This window comes from Neoarius graeffei, chromosome 6 (genome assembly GCF_027579695.1).
Source record: "Neoarius graeffei isolate fNeoGra1 chromosome 6, fNeoGra1.pri, whole genome shotgun sequence".
Lineage (NCBI taxonomy): Eukaryota > Metazoa > Chordata > Actinopteri > Siluriformes > Ariidae > Neoarius > Neoarius graeffei.
Genome location: NC_083574.1, coordinates 41691962 through 41714241, shown reverse-complemented (window position 1 = coordinate 41714241; position 22280 = coordinate 41691962). Strand labels below are relative to the sequence as shown.

At 42.2% G+C, this 22280-nt stretch overlaps 1 protein-coding gene across 3 annotated transcripts in view; it reads right to left on the bottom strand.

The window, feature by feature from the left end:
- Positions 1 to 22280, bottom strand: part of hipk2 (homeodomain interacting protein kinase 2) — a 170645-nt gene that overhangs the window by 100479 nt on the left and 47886 nt on the right. For all 3 annotated transcript variants that reach the window (XM_060923670.1, XM_060923671.1, XM_060923672.1), the window contains exon 2: positions 16087 to 17236. In XM_060923670.1, coding sequence (XP_060779653.1) covers positions 16087 to 17236 — 1150 coding nt within the window. The remainder of the gene's footprint in view (positions 1 to 16086; positions 17237 to 22280) is intronic.

Sequence of the window (22280 nt, the reverse complement as noted above, 5' to 3'; positions counted from 1 at the left end):
GTGCTAACCACTACACCACCGTGCTGCCAGTTAAAGTTTTCCTCCACGGGAAAGTCTTAAGAACAAAGAACTTTCTGATTTCTCAGCATTTTGTCTGTGTTATGATCTCCAAGAGGAAGTGAAGAGCTGAGGGTTTATAGATGCTATAATGTAAGCAATAACAGGAACTAACTTGTTTCATGGATGTTCCAGAACATTAAATGAAACCATAAACAGATAAATGTAATACAGATATTTAGGCACTGTCTAAAAGCGGAGCTTCCAATGAGTGCATGAGCAAAATATTTACAAGGGCACACAATCAACCTGAATAGAATAATAATATTATAGCATATGAACTACTGAATTGTGTAGTGCAGTGGATTTCACGTTAATAAATTGCAGCAATGTCTTGTGACAGTGGCATCAATAATGAGATACACATCACAGTTACGATACATATTTATTCCTTTCTTTGACACCGCATGCTATGCGCCAGAAACAACACCATGACGTTTATTATAGTGTGACTCTGCTGGGTGCCTGATGGACAGCAAGAAACCAGCACTTTCACTTTACGTCATTACTGTATAGTTACGATCGAATCTTATCGGACATAAGCACTAATCGATATCGATCCACGGTAGTTTTAGTTTATTTACAACTAAGTAAATATACTCATCATTGCTATTGAACTATACAATAATTATGTTTACATGAGTTTGCAGAGTAAGAAATCGTTCAGGTAAAAAAAAAAAGCATACAATGCAAAGAAACATTGCCCGCTATGAAAAAAAAACAAAACAATTTTTTTTCCGCAATATTTCTCTAAAATGTGTTAGTAAATAAGCTCATGTTATTTTTTTGGAAAAAGAAATTAAAAATAAGTGTTGGATAAAAACCCATCTATCTTATGTAAATAAAGAAACAAATTTCATTGCCGGGCGGCATGGTGGTGTAGTGGTTAGCACTGTTGCCTCACAGCAAGACGATTCTGGGTTCGAGCCCCGTGGCCGGCGAGGGCCTTTCTGTGTGGAGTTTGCATGTTCTCCCCGTGTCCGCGTGGGTTTCCTCCGGGTGCTCCGGTTTCCCCCACAGTCCAAAGACATGCAGGTTAGGTTAACTGGTGACTCTAAATTGAGCGTAGGTGTGAATGTGAGTGTGAATGGTTGTCTATGTGTCAGCCCTGTGATGACCTGGCGACTTGTCCAGAGTGTACCACGCCTTTCGCCCGTAGTCAGCTGGGATAGGCTCCAGCTTGCCTGCGACCCTGTAGGACAGGATAAGCGGCTACAGATAATGGATGGATGGAATTTCGTTGCCCGGTGGTCAAATGTTTATGAGATACGTTGCATTGCACTTACGGTTGGGTTCATGTACATTGTCCACATGTACGTACATACAGATGGACATCATACGGTCGCAAAAGCCATCAAAAATCAGGTCGATGCATTACCACGTTGTCTTAAGTACGGAGCTCCAATATGACATTTGTTAATAGTTGTTTTTTTTTAATCATTGCCATTTATTGTGGTATTGCAAATTGCTGTGTGTGTCTAAGGCACATTGCTATTCATTACAGTTGAAGCGGAAATATGAAGAAAACAAAACAAAGCAAACAAAATACTTTTCTGATATGCCTATGACCAGATCAGTTAGCGTAACAGCAGCGAGAGAGAAGTGTTCAGTCTCAACAAGTGCCATCTGTTTGCTGATAGACTTACCAAACATAGGCTAATTAAAGTACGAACGCATGTGTGTAAGTCTTTTCATTCCCCATGTTACCCTACTCCAGCTTAATGAGGATAATGTTGTGTGGAGAGACGCCTGGATGATGATCACACATGGAGAAACTGCAGCAGTGTTCTTTGGTTATTGATGATCTCAGCTTGTCTAATGGTTAATATATTCTCTTAGCAGGACAATCACCTTAGCTGAGTGAGATTAGTCCGAGACATCAGAAATGCTTTTCCATATTTGCCAGCTCAGCACACTTCAAACTTATTATCTTGGTATATATGAGAGTACTTTAGTATCTTAACCCACATGCAAATACGACAGAGACAAGCCCTCTATTGCATGCAGCACAGACCTCAATTTAGCCTAAATCCTGGCTCTATACATATACTCTATCCCATCTATCTATCCTCTCATAATAGTACTGAGGTCCTTCAGGCTCGGAAGACTTTATTCACTGCACTGATAACAGCATGCAGCTGCTGCGGACGGTATTTGTCCACACACTGACCCCAAAAGCGGTGCAGAAAACAGCAACAGTATGCGCACACATGCAGTCTTTAAAAGGTTGACATGTTCCTTTAAGTTTTCCGATGAAATGAGCCGGACCCAGTTTAATGAGAAACACTTTTTCCACCAGGCTCAGGCCACCATAATGGGCCTGTCCACAGATAAGCAGGCATTCCAGGCAAGGCTCATTGCATGCAGCACATTTCAAATGCTAACCACTTTAATTATTAACAAGGATTCAATGCATGGGTAATTATTTTTCCAAACAAAGTGTGCCCCAAGCCTAAACTGCTGCAATTTGATCTATGGCGATACAATTCAGCACCACAGAGCTTTTAATCATCTTATATTATTTATTAACCCTGGGTGGAATAAGACTGGATGGCCGCTCCATTTATAATAATAATAATAATAATAATAATAATAATAATAGGCATAAAGATCTCGTAAGTGATTTGTCGGTGTCTTTAATCTAGATGAACTGGCTAGAGCGAGACTTGGAAAATCTAGTAGTAATCAAGAAAACTATTGGACGGATGGAATTTTAAACTTTGATGAATGACAGCACTGATTAATGTCACTAATGTGTGGTCAACTGAAAAGAATTGCAAAGGGCAGGGTTAGTAACAGCAAACTGAAGATTGGTAGAGAGAAGGGCAGACCCAGGCCAGATTCAAAAGAGACCTCGTATGGGCCTCAGCTGGCACAACTAGCTGGGTCTGGTGTAAATTAGCCAAACTATTTACCCTTGTACGCACATTAGCAAATTCTTCCAATTGAGAAAACAAATGCATCTGCTTTGTTCAGTGGGGTTCATGGGAAACTGCACGGCTGCCTGAGAGCCAGACATTTGCTATGACCATAGCCGCGAGAAGAGCTGACGAAAGAGGCCTGTTGACTCATTTGCAACATCCTACTGCCCATAAAATCTGGCTGCAGGGAGTGACTTAGAGACCAGCTTCCTGAAGAACCTGGTGCTCCCATGTCAAACTGCACAGTATAAATGACGTGGTAGAAATAAAACAGTGCCAATCCAAGTCAGGCTCTAAAGTTTAAATGTGGTCTGGAGACGTTTCATGGTTTACTTCGTCTACTGAAAAGATAAAATGATAAATAGTATTTGTTATTATAAGTAGTATCTGTTATCAATCTGTCAACTTGAAATCGAAAGACAGATTCAAAAGGCAAACCGCAAAGGCATTCAGTTCAGAAAGGTTATAAAGGGCAAACAAGCTCTTTGTTTGTCCTTCTCGCTGTGCAGGCACAACACAGCGCTGTGAACATGGGGATGAAATGAAACCTTTTTTAAAGGAGAAGTGAAGCCAAATTTTTTATTATCAAAATTCTATTTCTCATTTTATTAAATATAGGAATGCATTTTTGATCGCTATTTTGTCACTGCTGTAGCAAGTGATGAGTGTTTGAAATATGCTCTGCGATATATCAGTCCATATGTCAAAGCAATGGCCGTAAACGAGATTCGTTGAGACCTGTGCGAGACATCGTAGGACGGAAGTAAAACGTACAGCGGAAATCAAAGCGACCGACATCTGCCAACGTCGTCAAAAGACGCGCACGCCCTCTTTCGAATGCTGACGTAATCAAGCCGGAAGTTTTGTTTGTTTTGATAGCAATCAGGAAAGTTTGAAAAAAAGTTGGTAGTAATCGTCATTTAAACTCGTTTTTGTGCAATACTTCGTTTGGAAAACAGTTTTCAAAATGGCGGCACTGACACCTGGCTGACACTTGACGTTTCGAAGTCTCGCACAAGTCTCGTGAAGATCGCGCGGATAAGCGACGCCTGCCGTCGACCAAACGAACTAAATTCAACACGGCTAAAAACCGAATAGGCCGGTAAGTATCATATTTAATTGCAATTAGTTGCCAATACGAGTCACGATATAAGGTTACTAAAACCGAAAACGTAATTGAATAACATGTTAATTAAGAAATAAAACAAGTTTAAAAATGACTTCAGTTCTCCTTTAAATAAACCTGCAAAGAAAAGGCAATAGTGAAATAATACATATGAATTGCTAATATTGTTCTACATAATAAGAATTTATTTAAAAAAAAAAAAAAACAACCATATGTCCAGGCACCATTCTCCTTCTCATTGTTCTCAGAGTAAAGACGTGATATCAATGCCTCGCAAAATGACCTAGCAATCAGCTGAGTGTTCATATACTCGACTAATAGGAGTTAATTAGCGACTTGTCTCGTGCTCCAATGGTGAAGCGAGTAGCCTACAGCCAAATTAGATGAACTCTTGGTTATTATGTTCCTGTCAATCATCTTCACAGGAGGTTGAGTGTCATAAAACTCGTTCTTGAAAGAACCAGAAAGAAAACATCTTTTTGTTACAACCACCTGCCTGGACACCTCCTGTATGACACCTCATAGTTCAATTGTTCTGATATTTTCCCCTCAACTGACAAAATGTCACCAGTGACAAAATTAATTAGCGTAATATTTTTTGACTTGAAAGAGATCGAAATTTATGTGTTTAATTTGGTCGAAGCAGTAAATAAAAACTAACCCTGAACCATCTCTTTGAGAGACTCATGGGTAATGATTTTGTACAGGTAACCAGCACGTATGCCTGCCAAAAGCAGACCCACATTCTCAGATTCAAATTTATCTGTGGGTAACAGGATCCCGCTGTTCTCGCACTACAGCATAAAAAGACACCTTACGTATGCTTGAGAGAACAGTAACTAGTGGCAACCTCATTCATTAGCGTGCTCTTTAATACCTGCCACAGATCTGCAGTAAATGTCCTGGAACGGCATTTCACTTATAAACACAAGATAGCAGGTTCAGACTGTGCACATCAGGGTTTATTGTTATGGGGGGAAAAAAGGATCAGGTTCGATGTCAAATTCGAAATCTAGTCATGTGCATACAGTAAGAGTAGGCATATCAGGGTGAAAAATTCAAATTCAATCCAAATTAGGGATCGACCGATATGTTTTTTTCAGGGCCGATGCCGATACCGATTATTATGGAATCGGGATGCCGATAACCGATATGTGCAACCGATAAATGTAAACATTATAATTCACATGAAATTAAACATAGCACACACTGACACAGACCTTCATATCCATGAAATGTATGTTTAATTGTAAAATTGAACATGAAATTTTGTGCAGGGAGATGCCAGCAGCATTTGTACAATAAAGTCAAACATTAGTTAGAATAAAATGAGAAATAAAATAATAATAAAATAAATATTCACCAATAAAAAAATAAATCACTCCCTACTATATTACAGCTCACCATTTTCAGTGGAAAATAAATGAAAATACACTCTGGATTCTTTTACACTAAGAACTAAGTAAGACTTACCAACTTCAAGTAGTTTTTAAATAACAAATCAAGTGTAGGGAGCTGCCTGCAGCATTTTTTAAAAAGTAAAATCAAACATAAAGTAGGCTATCACTCCCTATTATGTAACAACTTAATAAGTAACCATCTACATTCTAATGCTTTTAATGCCCAAGCCTAATATTCCCAATTTAGGAGGATTATATTGTAGTGAAGGAAGCATTACTTGTAGTTTCAGCGAGACTAGTTGGTTGTAGGCTAATTCAAGTGCTTCCTTCCGTAAGCTAAGTTTGCCTGGCTACACAGATGCAAATGGACAATTTTAACGAGTAGTAGATGAAGAATGTAAACATATAATGATGTTGTGCTTTTGCAACTTGTGTGTTTGTGACTTACTGCGGCAAAAGCAGCGTGCCCTTACCTTGAAGTGGGATCTGCTTCTGCCCGAGTGTCCATACGGCCGCCTTGAAACAGTTCACAGCGTTTAGCTACGCGTGTTGATTGGCTGTATCCCTTGTGCCGCTTCTGCCCAAGTGCCCGTACGGCCGCCTTGAAACAGTTCACAGCGTTTAGCTACACGTGTCGATTGGCTATATCTCTTGTGCCAAACAAATCAGATGTTGTGGTGGGCGGGACCGTGTTCTTGAACTCAGAGAGGTGAGTGCAGGAAAGGACGTGCAGTGACAGTCGCGTTAGGAACGAAATGGCTGCAAAAAGGCATGTTATCGGCATATCGGTGGAAATTATGGCCAATACCGATAACCCTAAAAATGCAGAATATCGGCCCGATATATCGGCCAGGCCGATTATCGGTTGACCCCTAATCCAAATTGCTTGAAACAGCTCTCATTGAATTCAGAATTGAATGCAGAACAACATACTTTTTAAACAATTAAAATATGTTTATCCGTTCTTGAGATATTACACATCAACGATTGAAAAAAAACGGCTTAATTTAAAAAAACTGCTGTAATATTCTGTATGAGGATCACATGGTCTAAATGGGTCTCATTAACCAATGAGATGAAATCTTTTTTCTTAATAACTTTTATTTTTCAAGGTATTTAAATGGAAATTTGCAGGAACATAGATGGTTGTATACTGAATACAAAGTTTGAAAAAAATTAGCAAAAAACAATCATGCAAATTAGTATTTGATTAGTATTAATTATGCTAATTAGGTTAAAACATTACACTCGGTACACTCTCTTCTTCAAAGTTTCACCAAATGGCTTTATTTGTGCAATATAAAGCTGATCTTAACTCTCATTTATACATCACAAAGAAGGAAAAATCAATGTTGATTATAAAATGTGCATAAATAAGCACTGAATGTCATTCACATCTACCATTCTCTATCAAAATACAAAAGTAATAAAAGATTATTTCTAATACCCTCTTTGTGCTCTGTAGGCCTTTGTATTTCTCAAAAGTAGAGCTTACTTGTATTTATATGAAAGAATCATCTCATCTCATTATCTCTAGCCGCTTTATCCTGTTCTACAGGGTCGCAGGCAAGCTGGAGCCTATCCCAGCTGACTATGGGCGAAAGGCGGGGTACACCCTGGACAAGTCGCCAGGTCATCACAGGGTTGACACATAGACACAGACAACCATTCACACTCACATTCACACCTATGGTCAATTTAGAGCCACCAGTTAACCTAACCTGCATGTCTTTGGACTGTGGGGGAAACTGGAGCACCCGGAGGAAACCCACGCGGACACGGGGAGAACATGCAAACTCCGCACAGAAAGGCCCTCGCCGGCCACAGGGCTCGAACCCAGACCTTCTTGCTGTGAGGTGACAGCGCTAACCACTACACCACCATGCCACCCTATATGAAAGAATATAAATGATTATTTCGATTAATATTCACAGCTTTCAAGGCTAACCTCGAAAAAACTATGATCCACATCCAATAAACAATTCCAATTCACTGAATTCAAACTGACACTCACATTTCTGTTTTTTTAAAATCTCATTCTGACCACTAAGATCTCAATATTTTTCATCAAAACAACTACAGTTATATTCTAAAATAGTTATTTATTTACATGAATCAGTTTAATTTGAAAAAATAAGTAGGTAAAGCTATGAAAACTCACTTCAAAGCCTCCCGTGAATCATAACATCAAAACTAGCAGACGGAAAATTTTGCTGAATTTGTTTCTCATAAGAAACAGTGAGAGCGAGAGAACATCCCTATAAAAGTTATCTGATTGATATTCACAAGTAATCCAGTCAGAAACCGATCAGGAGAGAGAGACAGAGAGTCTGACCGCTTTCCCATGACTCAAAAAGCACCGGCAGTTTCCCGACGTCACATGAGCTCTGTTGTACCGACTTCAACTTGCTGTTACTCCCAAAGTACTGAACAGAAGTGGGTTTCTCAAAAGCCTCTTAACGCTAAGATCATCTTAACTAGGAGAGCGAGTGTTCATTGTGCTGTTCGCCCTACCATTTAACGATGATCTTTGTGCTACGATGCTTTTGGGAAACTCGGCACAGACCTTAATGAGATAAATGTCTTAGGAAAGCAGAGATTATAAGATTTTGAATGATCATATTCACAATAGAAAATATTCAAGAGTTACGCAATGACAGATTGGAAACTCGGATGAGCGTCTGCATGCACAATTTTTACAGCACGGCCTAATAAGAGCTTGCTTCAGTTACACGTTATTCCGTTTGAATTGTATGGTGCATCATTAATCTCTGACAAGGATAGATCCTGATCTAGAAGTTGAGTGCTGTGCAATGTTGTCCATATGGCTTGAGGTTCTGTTAAGTGCTGCAGGGGTCCATGGCCCTCTGGGTGTGAATAAAGAAGAGGATAAAGAATACAGTTTGTGAAGTTTCTTCCTGAGGACATCCCTAGGGCTTGGCCACTGCGACTCTCTGTCCTTCGGCCAGTGTTCCTCTTATCGCTCACACACACATACACGTGCATGCACACATAGATACAAAGACTCCACCAACATATCTTGCTTATCCTCATGTTATGGCAGCGCAGTTCACTGCCAACATTAGCATTTTGATTGATGGGAGCCAATAAATAGATCCCTGGATAGAAACCGTCTGGTTGCCAGTCTGAGCCATTAGTGCCTTGTTATTCATAAGGCAGCAAGGTCACAAGCAACTGATGCATCTTTGAGCAAAATTTCAGCCAAAAGTGCAGGACATGCCTTTTCCCTTTCCTATATTAAGGCTCTGACGTCTACAGGGTATTGACTGACATGCTGAGAGGCCGTACTGTCTCTTGTTCTGTGACCTCCGGCTGCCATGACTCACACTCCTGAACTGAGCAGGACTCTCGATGAGAGTATCACTGCTGAGAAATGACGATAGGAGGGGGAAGAAGAGACACAGTGACAGAGATACTGAAAGTACACACATGCTACAGTAATCACCTTCCCCTCGTTCCAACGACAGCCATTTAAATGTTGCAACATGGATGACAGCAGGAATTCACATAAGCCCCAAACTTTAATCAGAGCATCCAGGGCACTTAACTCCCCCCCCCAAGCAATTACAGATAAATGGGGTAAGGAAGCTTAACTGGGACGTTAGCAATAATCCTCTTTTTTCTGGTCTTGTGTAATGCAACCAATGTTACCTGTTACATCATTAGCTAGTGGGCATGGCTGTGAGGAGCTCATGTAGCCTAAACAAGCAGGACTCCACCACAGAGGCTAGCATGTGAAAGTGTCTTCTTTCCCAGTTATCATAGTGAAATCTCTTGCAAATATGGCATTAGAAATATCACATGGCAGTCATTAACACATTTATTCACTCTTCAGTAACTGCTTTACCCTCATCAGAGTCATGATGGATCTGGAGTGCCATGATGGCACTATGCACACACTCCTACAGACACACCTTGGGGTGATGTAAAACAGCCACAACACCTACCAGCATGTTTTGGGGAGGTGAAAGAGAACTGGAGAACCTAAAAGAAACCCATGAAGACACAGGTACAACATGTGAAACACCACACCAACCGTAACCCGAGCTCAGGATTGAATCAAGGACCATGAAGCTGTGTGGTGGCATTGCTATGCACTGTACCACCATGACGATATGGCATTACAAGCTAATTCAATGACATACATACTGTAGCTTTGCATAATTGCGTAAAAGGCCTTCCCGTGACAGGACCTGGTCTTCCCAGGCAGTCTCTCATCCTAATACTAACCAGGCCCTTAAAGGAGAACTGAAAGCAAATTTTTTATTATCAAAATTCTATTTCTCATTTTATTAAATATAGGAATGCATTTTTGACAGCTGTTTTGTCACTGCTATAGCAAGTTATGAGTGTCTGAAATATACTCTGTAATATATCAGTCCATATGTCAAAGCAACGGCCGTAAACGAGATTCGTTGAGACCTGTGCGAGACATCGTAGGATGGAAGTATGCAGCTCCTTCGAATGCTGACGTAATCAAGCCGGAAGTTTTGTTTGTTTTGATAGCAATCAGGAAAGTTTGAAGAAAGTAGGCAGTAATCGTCATTTAAACTCATTTTTGAGCAATATTTCGTTTGGAAAACAGTTTTCAAAATGGCGGCACTGACACCTGGCTGACACTTGACGTTTTGAAGTCTCGCACAAGTCTCGTGAAGATCGTACGGATAAGTGACGCCTGCCGTGGACCAAACGAACTACATTCAACATGGCTAAAAACCGAACAGGCCGATAAGTATCATATTTACTTGCAATTATGCCGCTTTTCCACTACCAACGCGGCTGAGTTGGGCTGAGCCGTGCCGTGCTGAGTTGGGCTGAGTCGAGCTGAGTGGGGCTGTTGGAGTTGCATTTCGACTACAACCGCGCTGAACTGTGCTGGCTGGAAGTGGGTGGACACATTGGGTGGAGTTAGCGAAAGTGGGTGGACGTCACGTGATGTCGTTAGGCGGCGCAAACAGTGACATCAGTGACCTTTTAAGCGGTAGTCTCACGACCCGAATAGTAAACAATAAACGTGGAGGACATGGAGTCGTTAGTGTTGCTGGTCTTGGTTCTGTGGCTTGTTGTCACCGACAACGCCAACAGATACTGGCAAGAGCGTATAGATGAGGCGAGGCGCATAAGGCTTCATAATTCTCGTAATTCATAATTATTCTTCTTCCGGGTTTACGGTATTTACAGATCCCAGCGTGCTCGCGGGGCGTGTGTGGGCATGTGAGGACACTCCTCCTCACCAATCAGTGCACAGGGGAGTGTCTCCTCACGCCCCTAGCCCCACTCAGCTCTGTTTGGCTCGCTTCAGCCCCACTCCAAAACCGTGCGAGTTTTGGGTGCTGAGTAGGGCTGAAGCAAACTGAGTCGTGCTGCTCTGAGGTAGTCGAAACGCGAGCCGTGTCGGGCTGAAGTGAGCTGAAAAAGGGTAGTGGAAAAGGTCCATTAGTTACCAATACGAGTCACGATATAAAGTTACTAAAACCGAAAACGTAATTGAATAACACGTTAATTAAGAAATAAAGCAAGTTTAAAAATGACTTCAGTTCTCCTTTAAGGTGCATTAGGCGGTGCTGATCTCTGCTTCTATAATCCTCAGCCTCTTGCCTATACAGTTAGGGGCTAGTCCTCTGGTAATTGAAAGAGTCTGACTCCCCACTCACATCTGTATTGCAGCGTGCCTTGCCAGACAGCAGTAGGTACCATTTTTATGCTAGTCTTTGGGATGACCCAACCAGAAGTAGAACTCGCGATCTCCGGGTCAAGAGGCGAACATGCTAACCACTAGGCCAACTCGTAATTGCTACGCTATGCTATATACCCAGCCGAAAAAGCTACCAAATCACACAAACATAAATGCAGATTACTATCCATGTACAAATGCTTCCTTTGATTATTATTGCTTAATTTAGTCATGTCAGTAAACCCTGGATGAAAAATCTATATTCGAAATGTAGCTACAGCCTCCTGATGTAAGCTCTTAAATCCAATACGACACAAACGCTCATGTCTAATAGATCAAATTCCATCAGAACAGACAGGCTGAGAACTCGCAGTAAGTAGAGCCTGTAAAGATATGAAGATCAGCTGATTGAGTCTGAGCTGCCAGTGTCAGCCGTCATTTACACAGAGCTTTTACAGTGAGTGGGGACCAGCAAGAGTAGGCAAGAAATCTCGAACTCACAAGTGCTCTGCCTTCCACAACCACTTTTACAGTTGACAGCACATCTTAAAAGGAAATGTTTGGAAAGCAGGCAATAGTTTTAAAAATATATATGCAAACACGGGACATGCTATCATATCAAAGGCCGTGGGTAATTGCCCGATGGATTTAATAGCAAGGGCAGAATGAATGACAAGAAGACACCGAATGAGTAAAGCATGAATAAGCATAGCTTTATGTACCAGTCCTGAGGAGAAAGCTTCTTCGTCCAACAGCAACATTTACTCATCAGAATGTATGAATGAACTGCAAAGGCATTGGTTGTACACGAATTACCCCATCACCCCATCCCCATCCCTCCGGTTTGCCGGTTAAATACGATTTGCACTGCAAACCAATACTGATTTACAGCACTGAGGAAGACTGAAAGAAAAAGGAATGCTAGTTTCCTCTCCAGAGAGGCTTCACTTTTTTCTCTCTCTCTCTCGTGGTCTCCTTGTGTGCCAAATCAGCAGGGAGACTCAGTGACTATCTGTTCTCAAATCTGATCTGAGATGGGAAATCAGTCATGTATTCTCGAGGAGCTTCAACAGTGGCAGCAATTTATCACAGTATTTGCAGCAGATTCTTCCAAAGATCTAGCCTTTCTGTTGCTCACCCACCTGAACACTCACAACGTGAGAGATAGGAGAGAGAGAGAGACCCCATTTTAGCTGAATAAGACCTCTATTAAACAGATGCTATGTGCCAGAAAGAGTGTGATCTTTCCCTGAGGAGGTGAAAGCTGTAGGAGGCTGCTCCACGTGGGTCACTGCTGGAGCTGAAGAGAAGTGTGTGAGTGTATGAACATGCATGTGTATGGAGCTCTTAGAAGAGGCAAAACAAAAAAAAACGAAGCAAAAGCCCATGGATCTGTTGGATGGAGGTTAACATGGATTACAGTCTGAGTGAGGTCTGGTGTCATTCTCTGATTTGCTTTGTTATCTCTTTGAGCAACAATACTGACAGACGATATAAAGCTGTATATTCTTGGAAAAACAGAACAGACAGGCACAAGGCTGGTAAGTGCTAACTAATAAAAGTCTGCTCAGTGTCAGATGTATTTTGCTTCTTCGTTCCTGCCAAGAAGAAATTAAGGGGATCATCCTTTCTGTGCACTCCCACACAGGACAAGACTCACGGCTGCTGGTAATTACACTTCACAGCCCACTCTTTGCACAGAACTGACCTTGTTCACCCACGTCTCGTTATAACGCAACACATGCATGCATGCCCAATATCATGGTATACAGAGAGGTCCATAAGTAAGAACAGTTTGGCTCTGTACTCTAGCGCATTAGATTTGAAATGACATGACTACTAACTTAAAGTGCACACTGTCAGCTTTAATTTAAGGGTTTGTACCAGGAGTGTAATCCAGTCTGAAGCTGAGTGGATACTATGTCTAGTCCCCCTTGAACCTGAATGCATCAGTCATCTTTTTTTTTTTAAAGGACAGTGCAATATATACAGCACCATTATAGAGGATGCCAGGGAATAGCACTATAATCTCCTGTATGTATAAACCCCCGATGTTTTCTGTTACTTGCTCTATAATTATATGATAATTTATTCATTCATTAATCTTTTCATCTTGAGTAATCATTTTATCCTGAGTAGGGTGGAGCCTATCGCAGGAACACTTCCAGGAATACACCCTGGCTGGACAGATGCATAGTGCACACACACACACGGAACATTTAGCTGATCCAACTACACGCATGTTTTTGGGATGTGAAAGGAAACCAGAGAACCCAGAGGAATCTCACATGGACATGGGAGAATTACATAGCTGGTAATTTATCTGTATCAGTATTCGGTGACAGTTTCACTACATTGCATTAATGGCATTTATCAGACGCTCTTATCAGAGTGACATACAGCATACCCAGAGCAGCCTGGGAAGCAGTTGGGGGGGTTAGGTGCCTTGCTCAAGGGGACATCAGCCATTCCTGCTGGTCCAGGGACTCGAACCAGCGACCTTTTGGTCACAAAGCTGCTTCTCTAACCATTAGGCCATGGCTTCCATTTCAAACCAAGCAATTTTTATACAGTAATTAAGTAATTGTTGTTTAGTAAAATCTAAATGTCTGGTGATTAATACATGATCAAATCTTCTGAAAAATTCCTGATATCAGTTCAATCTGACAGAATGATCCAACCCAATCAAATTGTGCTTTCAATTATGTGACCATGTTTTATTCTCCATAGCCTGTTATTGATTTACCCAGGATTTGATACAGCACAAAATCATGGCTATTCTATACATATATGCATAACTACATCTCATCTCATTATCTCTAGCCGCTTTATCCTGTTCTACAGGGTCGCAGGCAAGCTGGAGCCTATCCCAGCTGACTACGGGCGAAAGGCGGGGTACACCCTGGACAAGTCACCAGGTCATTGCAGGGCTGACACATAGACACAGACAACCATTCACACTCACACCTACACCTACGGTCAATTTAGAGTCACCAGTTAACCTAACCTGCATGTCTTTGGACTGTGGGGGAAACCGGAGCACCCGGAGGAAACCCACACGGACAACATGCAAACTCCGCACAGAAAGGCCCCGGGGCTCAAACCCAGGACCTTCTTGCTGTGAGGCGACAGCGCTAACCACTACACCACCGTGCCGCCCTGCATAACTACATATTAACCAAAATGAATATATGCAATTAGTACGGTATTTTTGGGGAGTTTGCATGTTAACAGAACCACACAGAATTGTCAGTCGTTTTCATTTCTAAGTATCTCCTTTTTAATGACCAAAAGTAATTAGACTAATAGTTGCTCATTTTTTCATAACTAACTATGTCCCTGTCATTAGTTCATGCAAAAGCGAGCACAGATTCAAAATAACACATGAAAAAAAAAAATCTGTGTCACTGAGTAATTATTGATAGACTTCATTGTATCTCTTGAGATGACAAAATTGCTCTGTACCCAAACATACTGCAAAGTAACAATCAAATCTATGCAACTTCTACAAATATATTACATTTTTTTGAGAAAATATTAAGAATAAATCTGTGTATCGCTGAAAGATCTCAACTAAATGAGGACAGAACATTTAATTAAATGCTCATCTGCACTGACCCAGTTATTTTTTATAGCTTTTAATTTTCACGCATATGCAGTACATTCTTCAAAATAGTGCTTGTTGCAATGTTAAATATTTCTACAGACATTAAGCAAGTTTAAAATTTTCCATCTGTTTTTCTCCCCCTATTCATTTCCACACACATTCCCAAACAAGACATTTGCCATGTTAGGATTCTGACCTCATTAACATTAATTAGTAGCACTGGCCCTTGCATTCTCAAAGCAACACCTCAGAAAACAAGATGCACATCTGGCGGTACTCAAACTGACCTCCTCAGAGGTTTTCTTGCACGGTCATGTAACTTTCACACACTATGACCTCAGGCGACTCGAGCAAACCCCAACAACGCAGGCTTCTGTTTCAGCAGTCCAGACTCCTGATGAAATCCTCACCTATTCATTAAAATCTAAACACAGCTACATCAAAATGAAAACTAAGAGTAAAAAAAAAAAAGTAAGCTTTCAAGCAAGTCATCTGTTTCTAATGTTGGCGTTCTGGTGTGGATTACAGCAAGGCATTATTGCAGAACTCGGTCTGACCCCATATCCTACACCCCTGGGGAAACAATTTGCAATGGCGCTAGGGTCAGGTGAAGGAAGGGACATGTGCCTAAATGCAACAAACCCAATTTGAAGGCTACGTTTCAATGCCTAATTTCTCTAGGCTGTTTTTCTCAAACATAAATATCTTAAACACACATACACAGACAGTCCAAATATGAAAAGCAAGACGCTGACAAAAATGTATCTCCAGCATATATCCCAGAGCTATTCAACTTTAAAATGTTGTCGAGAACAAACAGACCATTTTTAATCTTCAAATTAGCAATCTAGATGACTTGCTTGTTTTAGCACATTAAACGTAATAAGAAGCTGAATTCTCAGCAAGCTTGTAAGGTTTTTTGCTCTCTCGCAGTCTAAACCCTGAAATCTTTAAGTAAAATAACCAGAAAAGTACAAGAATGACCTCAGTTAACCATTGACAAATTATTACCTCACTCAAGACACCTGAGCCATTAACAGACACTCTTATCTAGAGCAACATACAACATACCCAGAACAGCCTGGGGAGCAGTTGGGGGTTAGGTGCCTTACTCAAGGGTACTTTAGCCATTCCTGCTGGTCCAGGGAATTGAACCGGCAACCTTTTGGTCCCAAAGCTGCTTCACTAACCATTAGACCATGGCTCCTACATAGTGACCCGTTTAAAAAAGCAAAGAAATTTAGTCAGAGATGCTGAATCAAAACCATAAACTGTCTTACCTGTAGTATCTGGACTGAAGGTAAGTGGAGCACACAGCTTTGGACACATGACTTGCAGAGCCAAAGTCGATGACTTTGACTCTGTAGGGCTGCCGAGCAGGATCCACCAACATGATGTTCTCAGGCTTCAGGTCAGCATGAATCAGACCCAGACTCTTCAGTTTCATCAGCGCTGTAGCCACCTGCTGCAGAATGGGCCGGATGTACTTGAGGGGCAGTGGGCTAAACTTGTTCTGCTTCAGGAAGTCGTACAGGTTCTGCTCCAACATCTCAAAGACCAGGCACGTGTGGTTCTTGTGCTGGAAGCACTCGTACGCCCGCACAAAATTGTAGTCATCTGCACTCTCTGTGCTAAGGCGTGCCAGGATGCTGACCTCGATCTGGCCCTGGCGCGCGTATGATGGGTGGTTCTTCAGTATCTTGATGGCCACAATCTCACTGGTGCCACGCTTCCAGCACTTCACCACCTGCCCAAAGGTGCCTCGGCCTAAGAACTCCAGCACCTCATATGTGTTGGTCATGGAGCATAGAACCTCGTGCTGCAGGAGCTGATAGTCACCCTCGCTGTTGGCGCCACTGGTCTTGGACGTGGCTGTCGTCGAGGCAGTGGCCACGGTGCCCGTTGGGCCGCTCTGACCATTGTTCTGGAGCATCGGCGCTGCTGGAGGCTGCTGCAACTCCTCCACCACATGCACGCTGCTTCCACTGCCGTTGTTGTTGTCCAGCTCCTCACTCTTGCGCTTAAGCCCACATCGCTGGTACGTATCCAGCAAGCTCACAGTGCTGCGACGCGTCAGGTTGTGCCCTCCGCTGCCACTGCCACTACTGCTGCCCGTGCTCCCCAAAAGCTGGCCTGCCACCCCAGACGTGCTACTTGCCGAGGCAACCACAATGTGGCCAGAGCTGGCGGGGAAGAGGAGAGCCTGCTCGTATGGCAAGGAGGAGTTGGAGACCTGGAGTGAGGCAGCGTTGAGGCCTACTGAGGCAGCAGACACGCTCTGCTTGCTGTTCTGACCGTAGACCTTGTTGTGTGTGCCGTACCCTGTCATATCCCAGTTGCAACTTTGCTCCACCTTCAGTTTCTTCACGCTAAAGAAGGCACTTGACTGCAGAGTGTGGGGGGAAAAGACTTGCACTTGCGAGGCCATACCTGAAGAACAACAGAAGGGACGGGGGGAGATACCAAGAAGAGTGAATATGAGCCTAACTTGAAGCTTGACCATAAGCTTTAAATAAAAGCTGTACATGCCAAGGCAGGCCAGTATAAGAGTCCTGATGCTAATTTATTGCATGGATTCTTTCCCTTTCATATTTCTGTTTATCTCTTGCCAATTCTGAGATTAGACACTAACGGTACAAGTGTCTTCAGGGCAGCATCTGGTCAAGAATACCTCAAGATTAGTTCGAATCCAATAAACAGACCTTCACAAAGTAAACCACTGAATGTGCAGTCGCTGTCTGCTAGTTGATCTAAATGCATCCTTGATGGCCTTGTGCAAGGAAAAAAAGATTAATTTACTGTTTTTAAAGAGAATGCTTGTGTGTGTACGCCTGGAGGACAGAGAAAATTTATGGATATATGCAAAAAATGTTCTTAAATATGTAATTTCTCTATATACGAGACCATTCGAGGAATGGTTTAAATGTGTGCTACTGATATATGTAGAGGAAATATCATTTCTACACTGCTCCCATAGGGAGTTCTGTAAACGGCCTGACGTTCCATCATGTCAGGTCTTATCAAATCCAAGGCCTTAGAAAGTAGCGCGAGTCTCAAGGAATGAATGCAATTTCCTCTGAAAGGACGACCACCTGACCTGTGCATGCGATGCGCTATTTACTTAAAGGGCAAAAACACGGCTTTTATAGACATATCAAGAAAAACAACTAAGGAACATTTGAACTGTATCTTCACCTCAAATCCTAAAAAAAACACACAACAAAAGCAGAACGCTGGAGCTCCTGGGAACTCTCGGCTTCAGAATAAGCAGCGCTTCTCCAAGTAAACATCAGCCCAAATATAGCCCTCACAAACCGTGCTGTTTGTAGCACTAAAATAATGATTACAGCGCAAGCAGGATTACACAAAGGGGATGCAGCACTGCTCTACTTACAGATTCACCAATGTGGACCAAATTAGTGATCTGACAAATCAAAGGTACCTCCTGTGGACACTGTGAGTCATGCACACATCTCTCACACACCTGGAGAAACAACTAACTGATACAGGAGCCTGCAGTACACAGCAGAAACACACACACACACACACACACACAAACAGCAGGAAGAATTCATATTGCATTAGGCAGCCCTTTTTCCCCCTCTTTCTGTTTTCTTGTGCCAGCAAGTCTCAATTATGCTAATCTATTACCTGCACGAATTGAATTAATTCACATTTCTGTGAGACGAATGTACAAGTGATGCTCTGAAGCCTGCTCCCTCATCTCCTGTAACTATAAACTATTCCGCATCAGTGCTGACTCTGTGGCATAAAGACATGCTGATGAATTAAACACACGGCCGTGTGGTAGATTGCGTGTCCTGATTTTGACAAATGCAAACATTACACTTCTATAAAATCGGGTTAAACATGTTGCGAGTTGGTGAATACAATGCAGCGGCACTGGCATTTTCTCAGATCTGAAAGCATCAACACATTACGCTTCGTCGGAGAGGAATTCAGCTATACACAGGATATTTTAAACAATACGTCCTCTGTATAATGGCTGGCCATGAAAATAACCACTTTCCCACTGCGGCTTCGGAGGACATAAGGAATCTCATTTGGTTTGAGGAATTCCTGGATGCAAGGACATTCCCAGGGCAGGAAACAGAGGGAGGATGCTTAGCAGGGTCACTTTGTCATTATTATGCGTTTCTGAATTGTGCTGATAGCTACAGTTTCAAAACCAGCCTCCCATTCGGGCACTCCCTTCCCCCTTGCTTTAATCGCACATCTCTTCTCCTCCTCTGCTTCTTCCTGCACATGAGCGGTGTCAGTTCCAACAGGCTCCCCGATACTACAGTCCTCTGCTCTTACCCTAAGTGCCTGAGGATATTTCTACTGCTTTTAAACTTGTACTCTACAGTACGTTCCATGCTTCCACCCATATAGGCACTAAGTTCTATGTTAGCATGCTGATAAAGCAAGTAAAGAAGAACCTCTGCTAGAGCTATTAGGAGCACAGCCCTATATTAATCCCATAAACCGCTGGGCTAGATGTCACTCATTGGATTAGGTTTTTGTCTGACACGACTATTCTAAAAATAAGTTGGATGTGATTGGTGGTGGTGGTGGACGGCTGTGAGTCCATCTCTGAGTGTTAGAAACCCAGACTGTCAGGCAGTAAGTCCACAAAGACCATAGTCCAGGGGTCATCAACAGGCGGACCATGTTCTGCATCCGGACAAGCAAATTATTTCAACGGATGAACTGAGTACCTGAAAATATACTCTCGTAGAGCCAATAAACATACGAAACAAAGCTGGCCATAGCTCAGTGACTCTACTTTTCTAAACTAAACATGAACCAGTGCGGTTTCTGTACCAGATCCTCTGTTGAGGCTTATCCAATCACATGGATTTACGTAAATTATTTAGCTGCAGGCCGCTTGTTTAAAAAAAGTTGAGGATGAAAGCAACGTTTAAAGACAACTGGACGGAAAAGTATGCTTTTATTCTGCACTTCCAAGTTCAAAACAGATGTCTTCTCAGTTCAGAGTCCATAGAGGTAGTCAAAAGCAGTAACGTGAAGCACTACTACGACACAAAACAAAGCATAAAAACTTTGTGTTGCCTTATTTACAGCCATAACTTAATCATCAGTGGTTAATCATTAAAAGATAACATCCAGTCATGTTAGTTGCTCATGTGGACCTTTGTAAATAATTCATTTGATGTAACTGGACCTTTACAATTTTTTTCAGTTGAATACCGTTGCTGTAGCTGTTTACAGAGAACATCCACGGAACTCGAACCAGTTGCCAGTCTGGCAATCCGGTCCTCCAGGCATGTCACTCAGATTACCGGTGTTTAGCAAAACTAGCCTAGCTTCATTGTGCATGGCTCGCCATTTTTCATCTACTGCAATTACTGATAGTTTGAAAAAGCTTAAAGTGCCATTCCACCATTGGATGTATTTTTTTGGCATAAAATACAATATATTTTATGACAACATGACTAGACAGAGAAATCTTTTAGCTTCAAAATGACATATCAAACATAATTTTTTGACAACAAGTATATTAATTTTGCGACCAAAGTCACCTACCCTTTTAATTTCCGCGCGGTAGTGAAACATGATGTCATCGGCAGGTTCCCCTTCTTGTGTACCACGTCACGTGTGACGTGGCACAGATTATCAGCAATGGCGGATAGAATGCGATTGTCAGCTTCGGAAAAGAAGAGAAGGAAAATAGCAAGTGATGCCCAAAGGAGACGGTCGATGGTGAATATCGGCACAGCAATCGACAAGTGGAAATCGCGTTCTATCCGCCATTGCTGATAATCTGTGCCACGTCACACGTGACGTAGTACACAAGAAGGGGAACCTGCCGATGACATCACGTTTCACTACCGCGCGGAAATTAAAAGGGTAGGTGACTTTGGTCGCAAAATTAATATACTTGTTGTCAAAAAATTATGTTTGATATATCATTTTGAAGCTAAAAGATTTCTCGGTCTAGTCATGTTGTCATAAAATATATTGTATTTTATGCCAAAGAATACATCCAGTGGTGGAATGGCACTTTAACATGCTTTGCGAAGCTGAAATCTGTAAATGCTCTACCCTTGTCCGCAATACCAGTCAACAGAAACAGACTAGAGTTCATGTCCTCTCTCGACTCTGGGAGTAAACAGTTAAGACTTGCTTGTTACTCAAACACACCCTGTGAAAAATGCTGATAAGTCATTTCAAGTACAAATTGAGAGTTCACATAGCAAGAATCTTATCTCTTAAGAGCATGCATCCGCAACAATGTGCTCAGTCCCATTTGACTTCAGTCTCTCAACGGTTAGTTATTCATAAGTGTTTATGGTTTGGACTACGACCACGTGCCCTGTGTTGTCGCCGGGCTCATTTTCACAGCCTGCATTGTATAACAAGTTCAAAACACAGCCAGTGAAGTTTATATGAATTTTTGAACTCTGTGGCAGGTATAAATCTGTTATGGTTCATTGTTTAAGAATACAGGAATGCAGGCATTTATCATACCTGACAAGAAATGCAGTGTTTTAAGGCGCTGCCTCGGAGAATGTTAAAGGACGACTTTCCTGCTCTTTCCTGGTGAAATACTAATGGTCAGTGATTTTGAGTGAGCTTATTTTTCTGTCAGTGATAAGCTAATCTGTCTTTTTTTTTTTTTTTTGGTGGGCAGAGGAACAAAAAGGCCATATCTGACAGGAGGGTTAGGAGACAGGACAGGGCTTTGTGTGTGCTTGGTCTTTATGAGGCTCCATTATTGGCTCCTGTAACAAGCTGAAGATAAACAGTCCTATAAAAAGAACTATGACAAACTATCTGTCATTTAAATCAATCTGGCCTTGGTTTTCTAAAAGCATAGTGATTTTCATTACGGTAAGCCTCACTTTACATCGCACCCTCTGATTCTTATACTTGAAAACTTCTAAGAAAGTTCAAAATCCCCTGCACAGTTTTTCATGTCGCTCTCTGAAGAATATCCAGACAGCTACAAAGCAAGACCATGATTTTGTCTGATATTCAGAAGCAAGTTATATAATCACAACACTTCGTTTCAAAGACATCGTCTCTGTTAAACTGTAGACTGAATGGTAACTATAGAACTTACAGCGGGGCGGCACGGTGATGTAGTGGTTAGCGCTGTCGCCTCACAGCAAGAAGGTCCTGGGTTCGAGCCCCGTGGCCGGCGAGGGCCTTTCTGTGTGGAGTTTGCATGTTCTCCCCATGTCCGCGTGGGTTTCCTCCGGGTGCTCCGGTTTCCCCCACAGTCCAAAGACATGCAGGTTAGGTTAACTGGTGACTCTAAATTGACCGTAGGTGTGAATGTGAGTGTGAATGGTTGTCTGTGTCTATGTATCAGCCCTGTGATGACCTGGCGACTTGTCCAGGGTGTACCCCGCCTTTCGCCCGTAGTCAGCTGGGATAGGCTCCAGCTTGCCTGCGACCCTGTAGAACAGGATAAAGCGGCTAGAGATAATGAGATGAATGAGAT